We start from the raw sequence: 17,693 nt of genomic DNA, 5'->3' as shown, positions 1-17,693 counted from the left end.
GTTCACTTCAGTCCAACTTTTCTCCCTACTCAACAGGAGCTTCAGCAAAAGCTGCCTCTGGTTGGCCTTCTTGCCCCTCCCATTAATGGGATTATAAATGCTACTTTGGGTGGTCCTCACAATCATGGCTAATGTTTAGTCATTATTGGCCCTTTTATGTGATAGCTTCAAGTTGAGTTCTGTCATAATATTTCTAAGTGTTTAAAAATTAATATTTATAAATAGGTGCTGGCTATTTTTGCAGATGAAAAATTTAGTGAATTTTTCATTTTTGTTTTTTTCTAAAACTATAGTTAGCCTTCTTGATCCACAGGTTTCACATCTGTGAGTTCAACCAACTATGGATTGAAAACACAGTATTCTTAGAATGCAGAACTCTTGAATAAGGGCTGAATTTTTATATCAACAGTCCAACAGGGCTGATTGCAAGACTTTTAATATCTGTGGATTTTAGTATCCTTGGGAAATCCTGGACCTGTGAATACTGAAGGATGACCATAATGTTCCATATTGAAATAATGGGGACCTGCCCTAAGATTATTAAATTTGAGGGTTGATAAGCCTGTTTGTACAAAGTTGAATTAATCTTTTTATTTTTTGGGGGGGGAGGTTAAATGTTTATTAAACCAAGCTTTTAAATTATATATCCACCTGTAGTCTGTAAACAAATACAGTACATATGTAAGAAAAAGGCTAGCAGGTAAGAACTTATGGAAAAACTAACATTCCCTTTGTACACCGTCACCTCACCACAATACCCTCCCTAGGTCAGTGCCTTGGGACCATGATATATTTAAAGAGTTAAATGAAAAACCAGAGGTTTAGCTCAACTCCATCTCCTGGGGTGGATTTCAAGATAGATATTTGTTCTACATTATAGTAGAGTGGATTAGATCAAGGCAACAGTGTAGTTTTTACATCCACACATTGGCTAAAATAGTACGAACTAAACTTCCAGTCTTGGTGTCTCACTCCTTAATACCATGATTAATAAGAAATGTGAATTAAAATACCTGATGAACCACAGATGATTACAAAAATAGATAACTCACAGAGTAATAAATATCTACAGTTAGCAAAGCATAAACTTACAAAATTTACCTTTTTCCATAATGTACAGAATACTGTAAGTATGTTCAAGAGGTACAATCAACACACTTCAGAGTGGTAATTTTGAGGGAATTTGTTTACAGGAAAAACACTCAAGTACAAAACCCAGAGTAGGAAGTTGAATGCAGATGAGAATACACAAAACACACAGAATTCCAATTCCTCACATCTCATTACCCTTCTTAATAGACCCATTTAGCTTACAGCCCTTTATGTATTTTAAAAAGTAACTCTGTTATCTAGATACAAACTTTAAAAAAGTTTTATCATGAGACAGGCAAAAACTGATTAACTTAATGGTGGTACTAAAACCGCTGAAACTTACAACATTTTGTGTGCTTTCATTTACTTCTGTGTATGGGACTTTAAAATGCCCACCAAAAAAAAAAAAAATGCCTACCAAAATGTTTTAGATAGAATTTTTAAAATTTCCATGAAAATCTATTCTATAATCATTTCAGGTAGAGAAGGAAACAATAATCCCAAACTGGCATTGGAGGGCAGGCCCAAATCTTACAAAGTTAACTGGAATTTCATGAGTAAATTATATTCACATGGTTCCTTTAACACTTATCAACTGATACACAAGGTAACTGTATAATGCTATTCTGACACCAATCTCATTTAAAAGGTGCAGTATTTCCTATTTTCATTCTAGAATATAAAGCACTTATTCCACATAATGTGCATTTCAGTGATGTTGACATCTACTTGGTTGTATGACAGTGCCACCTTAAAGCTTCAGTAAGATTCATGGCAGAACTGAACTATAAAAGTTCAGAACTAATAATACCACAGGTAGTTACTCATCCTAATTTCTTACAGGGAATGAAGGGTCTACTTGACTTGTTATAAGGTCACCTCAGCTTAGAACAGTGTTCCCCAGAAACGTTGGCAAATTTCCTTGCCAAAAATGCCAGTATCTATAATCTCTGGGACTTAGTAGTTTATGTAAACAAGTCCCACTGACATATTAAGATTAAGATACATTCTATACCTTTCAGGGGTGTGTATAGATGCAGCTTTTCCCAAACTCATTTGCCCTTTCTGGGGAACACCTGGAACAACCACAGGACACTCACTTCCTGTGGATCATAGTTTGAAGAGAGGCAAGCTAAAGTAAATTTTCTAAAGTAGTGGTTCTCAGATTGTAGTTAAGCATCAGAAACACCCGGAAGACAAGCTGAGGCCCAGTTAGCACAGCACTACAGGAGTCTGGGGTAGGACACAAACTTGCATGTCTGAGACACCCAAGTGAAGGTGATGTTGCCGACTAAAGACCATGCATTTTACCAACTAAAGACCACATGTATAGTGGTGCCCATGGAGATGATGACCTGCGCAAAACTCAGCTTTAGGACGCCCTCCTGTGGCTTCAGGAAGGGCTGTGCACAGTTCTTGCCATAGCCAGTGAGCTAGAGGTGGAATCAGCCCTGTGGCTTCTTAGATGTTCATATGCCTTGGTACTATGCGTCACTCCTGGCTCTGCCCCACCTCACTAGGTGACCAGATGGAGTGGCTGCTTCTTTATAAGAGGAGCATAACTGTAGCCTCTCAGGGATCTGCGAGGCTTACAAGAAATGTGTGCAACTAACTGTGGTGAACCAAAAGAATGTGCCAGTCACAGCAGGAAAGTCCTGGGTGAGCATTCTGTCTTCTGTTGCTTCTGAACCTTTACAGAAGCATATTCTGACAGCTAATGAAGAATAACAAAGGCTAAAAATGCAGAGAACTGCAGTGAGAGGAAAATATGTAAGTGGTTACCTAATTTAAAATATCTAATTGTTAAAAAAAAGCAACCCACAATCAAAGTAGTTAATTATAGTGGCTTTAAGATAGTGTTTAAAAGTTAAATCAGTTGATCTGTGAACACATTCACTCCTCCACTCTAACTACCATGTTAATGCTGGTTAAATTTCAACATCAAGAGAAAGAAAAAAAATTCCCCCCTCATATGCATATAGATTACATCTAACACATTTAGCTGACATAGTTCCAATTTTATAAGCTACCATACTGGGGAAATTTCAAAAATAATTTTTAAAAAGTACATTTAATTTTGGTTCATAGAAACATCCACAGAATAAGAAAGAAACACACACTCGCACATTCATATGTGTGTTTAGTTGTTGCCTAATACATCTTAACCAATGAAATCCCTCTCATAATTCAAAAATCTACCTGTAAAACTTCATACACATCCATGATGGGTTTAGATTCAAGCCAACATCATGTTGCCAGGTCCAGGTTTCAGATCAGAAGGCAGAATTTTCCAACATGTTGCATGATTCACTTTATATATACTATGGGTGATATTGGAGACAACACAACATTTCTTCAACAGGTGGGCCTCCATAGCAGATGTGATACACTGCAGTGAACAAAGGAAACTTATCCATCAGTCCCTTTTGCTTGAGGATGTGATACACTTCAGTAGAAGTCTGAGCCCCTTGAAGCTTCTGTCCATTCAGCATTTCCTTTTCCAGTTCTTCAATGGTCTTCCCAGTCCCGGCAAATGCCTGAGCCACCCTGCCGTTCCACCTCCATAGCAGGTGGTGATCAGGTCGGCTACTTCACAGCTCTCTGGAAAGGTGGCTGTGGACACCTGGCCCTTGCAGAAGATTCTGGCAAAATAAATCATTTCCATGAGTCCCAGGCAGATGACGGCAGCTTTGGTGTTGTCTCCACAGTGGAGGCCGTTGCAGAACCCAGCTCCCATAGCCACAATGAGCACCACAAAGTTCAATAGCATCTGCATCATGTAATCTGAAAATTTGGAGTCTGCAGAAGTTCTTTGAAGAGAAGGCCATTCTCTATTACTTTGCTGTAGATGGTGGTCTCACAGAACTTCTCTGCGGCCACCTTATGGCAATGTTGGCTCCCATCAGCACACTGATGTCAATGCCCATCTTCTCTCAGATAATTTCAGAAATTAGCTTCAGCCCCTCAGGACCATCATCTATCCAGGCGTCCTCAAACTATGCCTGCAGGCCACATGCGGCCCACGGAGGACATTTATCCTGCCCGCCAGGTGTTTTTGCCGCAGCTGCCTGTCCTGCTAACAGTGGACTCATCCAGGGGCCTGCGGTCCAGCCCTCCAATTGTTTGAGGGACAGTGAACTGGCCCCCTGTTTAAAAAGTTTGAGGACCCCTGAGGGTGATCCCTAGTGATTCCTTGGGCACTCTCCCGGTGATCTCATCACAAATTCTGTGAATGAACTGGTGTGGAATGACAAACACCAGCAGATCTGCATCCTGCCTGGCCTCACTGAGATTTGGGACAGCTACCACATTTTTGGGCAGCTTATGTCCAGGAAGATATTTTACATTTTCATGGTCATTATTTATGACATCTGTCAGTTTTCTCCCATTAACCATTTCTTCAAAGACCCACATCTTGATGGTAGGAGCAAACTTCTGAAGTTTCTTGACATTATTACCAATTATTTTTGCAACAGCTGAACCCCGAGCTGACTATGCACACTTTGAGGGACACCGTTGCCATGGCCAGGCCAAATGTAGCAGCCCAGGTTGTGCCTCCCTGCCTAGCCACCTACCACCACCTGCTCCAATTAATCTGTTTATTAACAAAGCGAGATGGATATAGATAAGCTTGTATATTCTTCCAGACCATTTTGCATGTATACATACACAGGTGTTTTTTTAATGTGATCATAATGTATATACTCTTTTATGATCTTTTATTTAAAAGATTATCTTAAATGTTTAAACTTTTTTTTTAAGTTGCATGATATCCTATGCCATTATTTATTTAATGGAACAAGTAAGGGAGAAAAATATCTATTTTTTTTTTTACTGTTTTCAATTACATTCCATGTTGTGAGGAACATTCTTGGAGTTTAATCATTGTATGCATTCTTAATTACTTCCTTAGGAAACATTTCTTAAAAAATGGAATTACTAGACATTTTAAAGACTTGATATATTATTGCCAAATTGTCCTTCAGAAAGTCCTAACCAGTTTACAGTCTTCCTAGTGGTTTGTAAAAGTACCCGTTTTCCTCTACCCTTAGTATGTGTATTTGCTGTCCTTTAAAATTTTTAAATCATAAAATGTGTATTGTAACATAAAAAGTAGGAAAATGGGGAAAATCTCCTAGAATGCTATTTCTCAAACAGGTCTATGATATTATACTTGTTATATTCCAGGATTTTGTCATATTAATGAATGGTTATAATTACACATACAAGGTTGTTTAATGCTTTTTTCATTCATTGTTAATTGTTTTCTCTGCCTTTACTTGGTTTTCAGGAGTTCAGTTTTTAATAGCAACATGATAGTATAATAGTATTCTTATTTATCTAACTCTTCTCCCATTCCTGGACAACTAAATTGTTGCCAGTTTTTGTTATTTTATATAAAACTACAATACAAAGAGATATAATTATTGAACATTTACTATAAGCTTTATATGGATACTATGTGATTTTTCCTTACTTTGTGTTTATTTTCTTAGGATTGATGTCCAGAATTGTTAACAACATTTTTGTGGCCCACCTTTCCTTCCTTTGTCATCCTTTACTTTTCTTATTTCTTTCTACCATCATACAGTTATTAGAAGCCTAATAAGCTCCAGACATTATGCTAAGTGGTACTGAGAATACGAAATAAATCACATGGAGTCCTTGAAGTCAAACATTAAATATATATGATAAAGAAGGATATGATAAAATGCATTACTAGAAGATGGATCTGTCCATCATCTATTTATTCATCCATCTACCCATCCTTCCTTCTACAAATGATTTTCCCTCAGAAGCATGAGAGGGCCAGTTTCAGACATGATGCATCTTTATTCCTAAATATTTCAGAATAAGTGATTATATTTTAGAATATTACTTCAGAATACAGTGACCAAATTCAGAGAATTTTACATGTGTATATAATATTATTATCTATTATACACACTGAATTTCACCAGTTATTCACATAGTGTCCTTCATGGCAATTTCTTCCCACCTCCTTGATTCTAGGATCTAGTTGAAAATCTTCCATTACCTTTAGTTGTCCTGTCTTTTTAGTGTCTTTTAATCTGAAACAGTTATTTAGTCTTTCATCTTTCATAACATTGATATTTTTGAAGAACAAAGACCAGTTATTGTTTAGAATGTCCTTCTATTTGAGTTTATCTGAAGTTTTTCTCTTTGTTTAGATTTCAAGTTACATTCTTTTTGTCAGGAAGATCATGTAAATGATGTGTTCTTTCTGCCTCGTATTGGGAGGTGTGTTATGTAGGTTTGTCTCAACATTGGGGAGGTTAAATTTGACTACTTGCTTAAGATGGGGCCTGTCAAGTTCTTTCACTATAAAGCTACAATACCATTCTTTTTGCCTTTGTAATTAAACAGTAATCTGAGGAGATACTTTGAAACCATGTAAATAGCTTCATTTAGCTTTCACCCACTAGTTTTAGCATCAATTGATGATATTCTAACTCCATCATTCCTCCTTTTATTTATTAGTTGGCTTTGTACTGTAAGTAAGTGCTTTCCTTTTGCTGTTTGTTTATATCAGTATTAATTCATGGATTCTTACTTTATCAAGTTGGTTATGTTCTTTCACTGTCTTTATCTTGATGCCCAAATTGTGCCACATCTGGGCAGTAAGAACCCCTTCAAACTGGCTCCTGAGTAATTTCAATATGATCCCATCATGTTTTGAGCAGTTCTTTATTTTTTGGTACAGCAAGATGATCCAGGTTCATCTTATTCTTTATTTGTCTCTGTGCTGGGATCAACCATTTCTCTGAGGAACCTTCATCCCTTTTAGTTTATCAACCAAGATATATGAGCTAAGGTATATGTTTTTAAAAGGGTCCCCAAAGCAATTTTGCTGGTCTGTTTCCAGAACCCACAGTAACAGAGGCCTCTTGCATATAGTAGTTCCTTTATGTCAATTTCCCCCCTTTGATTCAGGATATAGTTGAAGATCATGCATTGCCTTTAATTGTTCTCTCTCTTGTTTCCTTTAAACTGGAATAGTTCTAGACATTGGTTAAATGAACAGGACTAAGGAGATGTTGAACTAATAAGGGAGGTGGAAGAACATAAACTGAGTCACGGTATATGGAAGATCCCAACTAAGAAGGACTACAGTTTAGTGACTTCAAGTAGACAGATTAAGCTAGATAATCAGGCAGGGACCAGTTCATTGAAAACTTACTTTGTCTTCTAAAGAAATTTAACCTTGTAGAAAGTGAAGAGCCATCATAGTTAAAACTGGGTAGGGAAAGGATTAATTTTGTTAGATTTGCGTTTTAAGATCACTCTGCTATCACCAGTGGAAGTTCATAGAGGATAGATTAGGTAAATGTAAAATTATTTTCCAAGAGTGGGTATTTGCCCTCTTTAAGTTTAAACTATTCTCCTAGAAGCCAGTGTTGTAGTTGCTGAATACTAATGCCTCAAAGGAATAGTTGGAAATAGTCTAGTGAAAATAGGCAAGAGACTACATATCACATAAGTTAGAACTTGAGTAATTGATTTATATTACTATAGAATGGCAGTAACTCTTTTAAGTAGTAGTTTTAAAAGCAAGACTGGAAGCTTAATAGTTCTGTCTTCTATAAAGAAATGTAATAACACAAAAGTATATAAAACAGTACTAACATTTTTGATGAATAAAATGTACTTGATGTATTACTGCTACAATTTATTTTTTTATCTTTGGTAATAATAATAATAGGATTGATATAGAAATTCTACCTGATTTGCAAGGCAACCAAAATATGAATTTTAACCATATTTTTCTAACAGCAGCAAATTGTATCTTTGGCTTGAATTTTGCCATTATGGTAATAGATTTTCTGTCTGTTCTGTTTATAGCATATATCCCAAACAGCTGGAATTGAACAAGTGGCTCTTCCAAAACCAGATTTAATTCGAAGGTAAGTATCTTCAAATTAATACCATGTAAACAGCGAGGGTATGCTGAAATGTATGCTTTCATTAGGTGCTTAGTATATCCTGACTATAGAATCTTTTGTGTTCTTGTATTGGTGTGGATGTTCAATGATGAATAGTAGGTATTATTTTTACTTTTTATGTCAATAGGGATCATGTTGATTATGAGATTAATTGACCATTTCCTTGTTCTCTTTATACTATTCTGTTTTAAGCAAAGCTCATAAGATTAATTTTTAAAAATAAATAAGAAATAATATAATTTAGAGTAAAATTCCAGCTAATCTAAAGAAATAAATTACAACCAGGTATATAATTATATTATTATTTAGTATTTATAAACTAGTATTTTCCTCTATGTTGTTTAGGTTGGTGAATTTCTCTTGTTCTACCCTTAAGTCCACTGATTCATTCCTTTGTCCTATTTATTCCACTATTGTGCCTATTCAGTGAGTTTTTTATTTCTGTGATTATATATTTAGTTCTATAATTTCCATTTGGTATTTTAAAATACGTTTTATAAGATTTGTTTTTTTTTCACTTTCTTGAAGATTATTTGTAATTGCTCATTGAAGCATTTTGATAATGGCTGCTTTAAAATTCTTGTTAGATAATTCCAGTATCTGATTCATCTTGGTGTTGGCATATGTTGATTGTTTTTTTGCATTTGATTTATAGTTTTTCTGGTTTTTATTATGATAATGGATTTTATTTACATTTGTTTTCTAGACAGTATGGATGTTAGGTAACTCTAGATCTTATTCAGGTTTTTAACAGGCAGTCCTCCTGTTTAGGTGCATAGGTCCTTCCCTACTTTTGTGGGCTGTGATTCTAATAATAATTTTGCTTTCAACATCCTTCTATTGCTATCCTGTTCTTCCTTGTTCACCTGGTATGGCACCACTGGCCCTCACAGCTAGGCTCTGAGGTGGAGAATTTTTCCCTAGGCCTCCTGCCCCAGGCCTATATACCAGGCCATACTCTACTTATTGGTGGGGTTCCCAGTGCCATGGGGAAGGAAAGGTGATACTCAAGTCCTCTTCTGCTGCTGAGTTCAGGGTCAGAGACACTGAGCTTGTGCTGCTTTTGCCTCTGGACCGAGAATAAGGAGACCAAACCTAGGCTACCTTTTGTCACTCTATGGATAATCAGAGGATAGGAAGCTGCTGTTTTTCCTCAAGCAGTGGGGAGCTTTAGCTAGTCTGCTTTAATCTTTTTACTTTTCAGTACTCTCATGTGACTGTCTATACTTAGGGGTAGGAGCAGGAAGAGTTGAGTTTCTGCCATATTGTCCCAAACCCTTAACTAGTTTAACTAGTTTTAAGTTATTTTGGAATATGTATATATAGCCTCATTAGCTAAAATTATGTCCCTTTTATCCCCAATGGAATTGTTACTGCCTTTTCTCTATAGATTTGAAATCACTAAGAGCAGTATTAATATATCTTCTTCCACCACTTGTGTGCAAATCCTTTTACATATGGACACAAAACAATTTCAAAGTTATTTTTATCTCTTCTTGTACATTTCCCTACAGATGCTTTATGAATAATTGTTAGGAGAAAGGACTTAACCTAAAAATTAATTTTAAAGATATTTGTTTGAAAAAGACAATGTCTGGTGGTTACCATTTTTGTTATTTAAATTGCAAATATTTTTGAATTTTTTGAAATTTTGAAAATTTTTTTGAAATTTTTTTAGGTGTTGGGTTATGTATATATACATATATGAATATATATTCACATATATTCATATAATCATATGAATAAATTATCCCAACACCTAAAAAATTTCAATAAATACATTTGCATAAGATTATATATATATATATATCTGTAGTTTGTTTTAGTGCAAGGGATATTTTCCTCTCCCTATCTCAAGCAGACATACCTCACCAACTGTCTTTCTTGGCACCAGAGGAGGCCTTTGTGTGCAGTAGCAGAATTTGCCATAGTCCTCATGGCTATTGCTGATGACACCTAGGCTTGTTAAGGAGGTATTATGCTGGGTAACCTTCAGAGAGAAGGAATTGAAGTGAGAAGAAGGCTGGAGTAGGGAGGTCATGTTGAGGGTAGGTACATTGACAAGGGCATTCTTAGTTGGATTTCTGTGGGTGAAATTCAATCTGTATGTAAAAACATATGTGATGGGGGAGTCTGCCTTAAATGAAGGGAGTGGATGGCGGGGAATGTTAATAGAACTCGTTTTATCTGAGCTGGCAGGAAGCTGAGAAGCTCTTGCCCCTAGAGCCCCTGCAGACCTTAAGGATGGTCATTTTAGAAGTAACTGATGATGTCCATATAGTGCTTCTCTGAATATTCAGAACTTTTTCTAACTTTTGATATCTTTGCAGGGTTCTGGAAGGAGTATGGAAGTGAGTGAGATCCAGTAATAACTGCAATGAGCAAATTTCTCCTTGGTTTTTCAGTTGAGATTAAATGTGATTTAGGAACATGTTTAATAATCACAGTGGTGCCTCACAAAGAGCCAAGAGGCCAGGTGCTATCCTCATTTTAGGATCAGCACATGGATGCTCAAAGGAATAAGTGACTTTCTAGGATCACATGGCAGGAAGTACAAGCCGATGTCTGGGGTACAGGAAGCTTGACTCTCAGTTCAGGATCTTTCCCCATCACAAGGCCTTTCAGGGGATGTTTCATAAGGTCTCTAAAAGATAGTTGAGAATCCACAACCAGAACTCTGGATTGAGACTAATTCAGTGCTGGAATGAAATGTCTTATCTCTGAAGTTAAGATCCTCTCCAAGTCACCTTGAAGTCTCCTACCATGGACCAGGTAGCACAAGACACACTTGTATTAAAACATCTACTACCTTCATATTAGAATAGAGTACATTAGATTCTTGCTTCTCCATTCTTGTGATGCTTTACTAAGAATAATGTGTTCCAACTCAGTCTAGGTTAATACAAAAGATAAAAAGTCTCCATCATTTTTAACACCTGAATAGTATTCCATGGTATACATATACCATAGCTTGTTAATCCATTTCTGGGTTAGTGGGCATTTAGGCATTTTACACATTTCGGTGATTGTAAATTGAGCTGAGATCAACAGTCTAGTGCAAGTGTCTTTGTGGAAAAAGGAATTTTTTTTCTTCTTCTGCCCAGTAATGGAATTGTAGGATTAAATGAGAGAGAGGTCTTGTGTGAGTTCTTTGCGAGTTCTCCATACTTCCTTCCAAAAAGGTTGTATTTGTAGTCCCACCAGCAGTGCAAGTGTTCCCTTCTCTCCACATCCGTGCCAGCATTTGCAGCTTTGAGACTGTGTTGTGGGCCATGTTCACTGGGGTTAGGTGATATCTCAGGGTGGTTTTGATTTGCATTTCTCTGACAATCAGGGATGATGAGCATTTTTTCACGTTTGTTAGCCATTTGTCTGTCTTCATCAGAGAAGGTTCTATTTGTATCTCTTGCCCGTGGTAGATGGGATTGTTTACTTTTTGTGGATTAATTTGAGCTCTCTGTAGATTCTAGTTATCAATCTTATGTCAGATTCATGCCCTGAAAATATCTTTTCCCATTCTGAAGGTTGCCTTTTTGCTTTACTTGCTGTGTCCTTAGCTGTGTGGAAGTTTTTCAGCTTAATTAAATCCTATTTGTTAATTTTTGTTGTTGAAATGACTGTTGAAGTCTTTGTCATAAAATCTTTCCCCAGTCCAACATCAACAAGAGTTTTCCCCACACTTTCTTCTAAGATTTTTATTGTTTTGTGTCTTAAATTTAACGCTTTTATCCATCTTGAGTCAATTTTTGTAAGTAGTGATTAGCTCTCCCAGCATCATTTGTTGAATAGGGATTCTTCCCCTCCCCCGTATGTTTTGTTTGGTTTATCAACAATCTGAAGTTAAGTAGAGACTGATGGCATTTCTTGGTTTTCCATTCTGTTCCATATGTCTATGTCTCTATTTTAGTGCCACTACCATGCTGTTTTGATTACTGTGGACTTACAATATATCCTTAAGTCGGGTAGGGTGATGCCTCTGACTTTGTTTTTATTACTAAGAATAGTTTTATCTATACATGTTTTTTCTGGTTCCATGCAAAACAAAATACCATTTTTTCTAGTTTGTCAAAATATGATGTTGGTATTTTAATGGTGATTGCATTGAATCTATAGATTGCTTTGGGTAGAATAGACATTTAGACAATGTTGATTCTTCCTAGCCAAGAGCATGGTATGTTCTTCCATTCGTTAGTGTCTTCTGCAGTTTCTTTTATTAGAGTTTCATTGTTCTCTTTGAAAAGATCTTTCACCTCTTTTGGTAGGTATATTTCTAAGTATTTCATTTTATTTGAAGGTACTGTGAAGGGAATTGTGTCCTTGATTTGCTTTTCAAAATGGCCGTTAATGGCATATACAAAGGCTAATTTTTTCTAGACATTGATTATGTACCCTGAGACATTACTGTATTTCCTAATGACTTCTAGGAGTTTTGTGGTTGAATCTTTAGGGTTTTCTAAGTATAAGATCATATAATCAGCAAAGAGCAAGAGTTTGTCCTCCTTTGCCCCAATTTGGATGCCCTTTATATCCTTCTCTTGCCTCATTGCATTTACTGGAACTTCCAGCACAGTGTTGAATAATAGTGACGATAATGGACATCCTTTTCCGGTTCTAGTTCTAAGTGGAAAAGCTTTCAGTTTTACTCCATTCACTATGATGTAATCTGTAAGTTTGTCATAGATGGCTTCAGTCTGCTGAAGAAATGTGCCACCTATGCCTATTTAAGTGTTCTTTTTAGAAAAGGATGCTGAATTTTGTGAAATGCTTTTTCTGCATCTATTGAGAGGATCATATGGTCTTTGTTTTTGCTTCTGTTGATATGATGTATTATATTTATGGATTTGCATATGTTAAACCAGCCTTGCATCCCTTGGATGAAGCCTACTTGATCATGATGTATAATTTTTAATGTGTAGTTACAATCTATTAGCTGAGATTTTGTTGAGTAGTTTTGCATCAATATTCATTAGTGAAATTGGTCTGTAGTTTTCCTTTTTAGTTGAGTCCTTTCCTGGTTTTGGAATCAAGGTGATGTTTGCTTCCTAGGATGTGTTTGGGAAGGTTCCTTCCTTCTCAGTGTTTTGGAATAGGTTATGCAGTTTAGGTACAAGCTATTCTTTGAAGGTGTGATAAAATTCTGATATGAAGCCATCTGGTCCCAGGCTTTTATTTGACGGAAGGTTTTTTTATTATTTCTGCAATCTCAGTGCTTGACATTGGTCTGTTCAAAAGATCTATTTCTTCCTGGTGAAGTCTACAAAGATGGTGTGATTCCAGTTATTGGTCCACTTCCTCCACATTGTCAAATTTCTGGGCATAGAGTTTCTGATAGTAGTTGGAAATAATCTCTTTTGTCTCTGTGGTATCAATTGTTATTTCCCCCTTTTCATTTCTGATTGAGGTAATTAAAGATTTTACTTTTCTATTTCTGGTTAATCTGGATAATGATTTCTGGTTAATCTGGCCGAGGAACACAGTTTGAAACAGTTGAGACATATCTATTAAGTGATCTGAGGTGACCTTCAGGCTCCCAATCCTGTGGGGATTGAGGGCAAAGAAATCAGGAAGACCACACCAGGTTTCCTAGGCAAGACAGAGCCTTCCAGTCTCCATCTTATATAGCTGTATCTGTGTTGTAATTAGTATGTCATATCCTAGAACAGCGGTTCTCAACCTGTGGGTCACAACCTCTTTGTTCCATTTGTAACAACATGGCAATTAGGAAGGTTGAGAACCACTATCCTAGAAGAATTGCCTGTTGCCTAGGCAATATACAGCAAGATTCACACACACACACACACACACACAGAGTTTTTTCTTCCTTTTCATTTTTTTTCTCAATAATGCATTTATTACCTTCTTCAGTTCCCCAAGTACAATTTTTTAAATTTATTTTTTATTTCAAATTAATATGAGGGTACAAATTTTTAGGTTATGATGTTCTCACTTCCAGGGTAAAGTTCCTTTTGTAAAAGAGCCCCTCACCCAGGTGGCGTGTTATACACCTTCACAATGTGCACATTAGGTGAGATGCTGCCTCATGCTGTCCCTCTTTCTATCAGTCATCCTCCCTTACCCCTCTCCCCCTTCTGCCTCCTTCTACCCCTGTACTAGACTATATTTGTGTTTTATTGTTCTTATGACCATGTAATTGTTTATATATTAATTTCCTAATAGTATGGAGTACATTGGCTATTTAATTTTTCATTCTTGCAATACTTTACTAAGAAGAATTTATTTCAATTTCATCCAGGTAAATGTAAAAGATGTAACATCTCCATCTTTTTTAAAGGCTGAATAGTATTCCGTGGTATACATGTACCAAAGTTTGTTGATCCATTCATGGGTTAATGGGCATTTAGGTTGCTTCCATGATTTGGTAATGGTGAATTGAGAAACAGTAAACATTCTGGTGCAAATGTCTTTGTGGTAAAATGATTTTTGTTCTTCTTGGTAGATACCTAGTAATGGGATTGCAGGAGCAAATGGAAGGTCCACGTTTAGATCTTTGAGAATTTTCCATACTTCTCTCCAAAAAGGCTGTTTTAGTTTGCAATCCCACCAGCAGTGTGGCAGTGTTCCCTTCTTTCCACATTGGAACCAGCATCTTGTATTTTGTGACTTTGTGATGTAGGCTAATCTTGCAGGGGTCAGGTGACATTTTAGAGTGGTTTTGTTTTGCATTTCTCTGATGATTAAAGATGATGAGCATTTTTTCAGCTGTTTTTTGGCCATTCATGTGTCATACTCAGAGAAGTTTCTGTTTAAATCTCTTGCCCACTTATAGAGGGAGTTGTTAGCACTTTTCTTACTGTTTAATTTGAGTTCTCTGTAGATTCTAGTTAGCAGGCCTTTGTCATATTTATAAAATGCAAAAACCTTTGCCCTTTCCAAAGGCTATCTGTTTGCTTTTTTTTGTGGTACCCTTAGCTGTGCAAAAACTTTTTAGCTTGATCAAATTGCAGTTATTTCTGATGTTGCTATAATTGTTAGGGGAGGTTTCTTCCTCATAATTTTTTTCCCAGTACAATATCTTCACCTGTTTTCCCCACACTCTTCTAGAATTTTTATTGTTTTGTGGTTAAATTTAAATCCTTTCTCCAGTGAGAATCAATTTTTGTCAATGGTGAGAGGTGCGGGGCCAGTTTCAGTCTTCAACATGTGGATAACCAGTTCTTCTAGCACCAATTGTTAAGTAAGGATTACTTAATTACCCGATGCATGTTTTTGTTAGGCTTATCAAAAATCAAATGATGATATGTGGCTGGGTTCGTCTCTAAATTGTCCATTGTATTCCATAGATTTACATCTCTATTTTTGTGCCAATACCATGCTTTCATCACTATTGACATGTCATATAATCTGAAATCTGGCATTGTGATGCTTCCAGATTTGTTTTTATTTCTAATAATTGTATTTTCTGTTCAAGTTTTATACTTGTTCCATGTGAATCAAAGTACAATTTTTTTCAATTTCTTTAAAGTATGACATTGGTGCCTTGATGGGGATTGCATTAAATTTGTAGATTGCTTTGGGCAGTATGGACATTTTAACAATGTTGATTCTTCTCAGCCATGAGTGTGTTGGTATGGTTTTCCATTTGTTGATCTCTCCTGCTACTTCCTTTCTCAAACGTTCATAATTTTCTTTATAGAGATCTTTCACATTTTTTGTTATATTCTCACGTATTTCATCTTGTTTGGTGCTATTGTAAAAGAAATAGAGTCTTTGATTTTATTCTTGGCTTGACAATTGTTGGCATATACATAGGCTTCTGACTTGTTGGTATTGATTTTGTATCCCAAGATGCTGCTATATTTCTTGATCATGTCTAAGAGCTTTGTAGTTGAATCCCTGTGGTTTTCCAAGTATAAGATCATGTCATCTGTAAAGAGGGAGAATTTGACCTTTTCTTTCCCCATTTGGATTCCTTTGATCTCCATCTGTTACCTGATTGTGATGGCTAGGACTTCCACCACTATGTTAAATAGCAGTGGAGACAGTGGGCATCCTTGTCTGGGTTCTAGATTTTAGTGGGAATGCTTTCAGTTTTACTCCATTCAGTAGGATATTGGCTGTGAGTTTGCTGTAGCTGGCCTCCATCAGTTTAAGGAATGGTCCTACTAAGCCTATTTTCCTGAGTGTTTTCATCATGAATGGATGCTGGATATTATCAAAAGCCTTTTCTGCATCAATTGATAGAATCATATGGTCTTTGTTTTTTATTCTATTTATGTGGTGTGTTATATTTATGGATTTGCATATGTTGAACCAACTTTTCATCTGTGGGATAAAACCACTTAAGCATGGCGTATAACATTTTTAATGTGCCACTGTATTCTATTTGCTAACATCTTGTTGAATATTTTTGATATTAATGATATTGGTCTATAGTTTTTTGTTGGGTCCTTTCCTGGTTTGGGGATCAGGATGATATTTGCTCCATAGAATGTGTTGGGGAGGATTTCTTCTTTCTCTATATTTTGGAAAAGTTTATGCATTATAGGAACTAGTTCCTCTTCAAAGGTTTGATAGAATTCTGGTGTGAAGCTATTTGGTCCAGGGCTTTTCTCTTTTGGGAGATTTTATGTATTTGATGCTATTTCAGTACTTGATGTTGGTCTATTCAAGATTTCTAAATCTTTCTAGCTGAGAGTTGGAAGGTATTGTGTTTCCAGATATTGGTCCATCTCCTCTACATTTTCATATTTCTAGGAGTAGAGTTTTTGTATTAATTGTTGAGAATCTTTTGTATTTCAGTGGCCTCTATTGTTATTTCCCCTTTATAATTTCTGATTATAGTTATCAGAGTTCTTATTTTTCTGTTTCTGGTTAGTCTAGAACAGCAGTTCTCAAGCTGTGGGTCGCAACCCCTTTTAACAATGAAAATACACTGTGACATTAGGAAGGTTGAGAACCACTGGTCTAGAAGTATATCATCTAAAATCGAAAGTTTTTTTTTCAATTTTATTAATCTTTTAAAAGAACCAACTTTTTTGTTTCTTTGATCTTCCAAATCTTTTGTTTTCAATTGTATTTAATTCTGCTCTAATTTTGGTTATTTTTTTTTTCCTTCAGCTAGGTTTGGGATTAGATTTTTCTTCCTTTTCCAGATGCTTGAGATAGCCCATTATATTGTTGACTTGCTGTCTTTCTGTTTTCTTGATGAAGGCTTCCAAAGCTATAGATTTCCCTCTGAGGACTGCCTTTGCAGTATCCTACAGGTTTTGATAGTGTGGCTTCATTGTTGTTTTGTTATAGAAATCTAATGATCTCTTCCTTGATCTCATCTATGACCCAGCTATTACTCAGTGTACGGTTATTTAGTTTCCATAATTTTATCTGAGTATGAAGATTTCTATTGCTGTTGAGTTCAAGTTTTATTCCATGATGGCCTGAGAAGATACATGGGACAATTTCTATTTATTTTAATGTATTGAAGTTAGCTTTTGTCCTAATATATGTTCACTTATGACTTTTGTTGTTGTTGGCTAGGGCTGGGATTGAGTCTGCCACTTCTGGCATATGGGGCTGGTGCCCTACTCCTTTGAGCCACAGGTGCTGCCCTTTATATGTTCAGTTTTGAAAGATGATCCATGGGCTGATGAGAAGAGTGTGTATTCAGTTTTTTTTTTT

At 36.2% G+C, this 17,693-nt stretch overlaps 1 protein-coding gene and 1 pseudogene across 1 annotated transcript in view; one reads left to right on the top strand and one right to left on the bottom strand.

The window, feature by feature from the left end:
• Window positions 1-17,693, top strand: part of WNK3 (WNK lysine deficient protein kinase 3) — a 262,648-nt gene that overhangs the window by 131,310 nt on the left and 113,645 nt on the right. Inside the window, exon 10 of the mRNA XM_003802721.2 lies at window positions 7,957-8,018. Within this exon, the coding sequence (XP_003802769.1) occupies window positions 7,957-8,018 (62 nt within the window). The remainder of the gene's footprint in view (window positions 1-7,956; window positions 8,019-17,693) is intronic.
• Window positions 3,414-4,615, bottom strand: LOC105888290 (annotated as a pseudogene).

The sequence above is a fragment of the Otolemur garnettii genome, unplaced genomic scaffold (assembly GCF_000181295.1).
Source record: "Otolemur garnettii isolate 467f Iridium unplaced genomic scaffold, OtoGar3 scaffold00256, whole genome shotgun sequence".
Taxonomy (NCBI): domain Eukaryota; kingdom Metazoa; phylum Chordata; class Mammalia; order Primates; family Galagidae; genus Otolemur; species Otolemur garnettii.
Note: the sequence above shows the minus strand (reverse complement) of the source record. Positions and strands in the feature narration are given on the sequence as shown.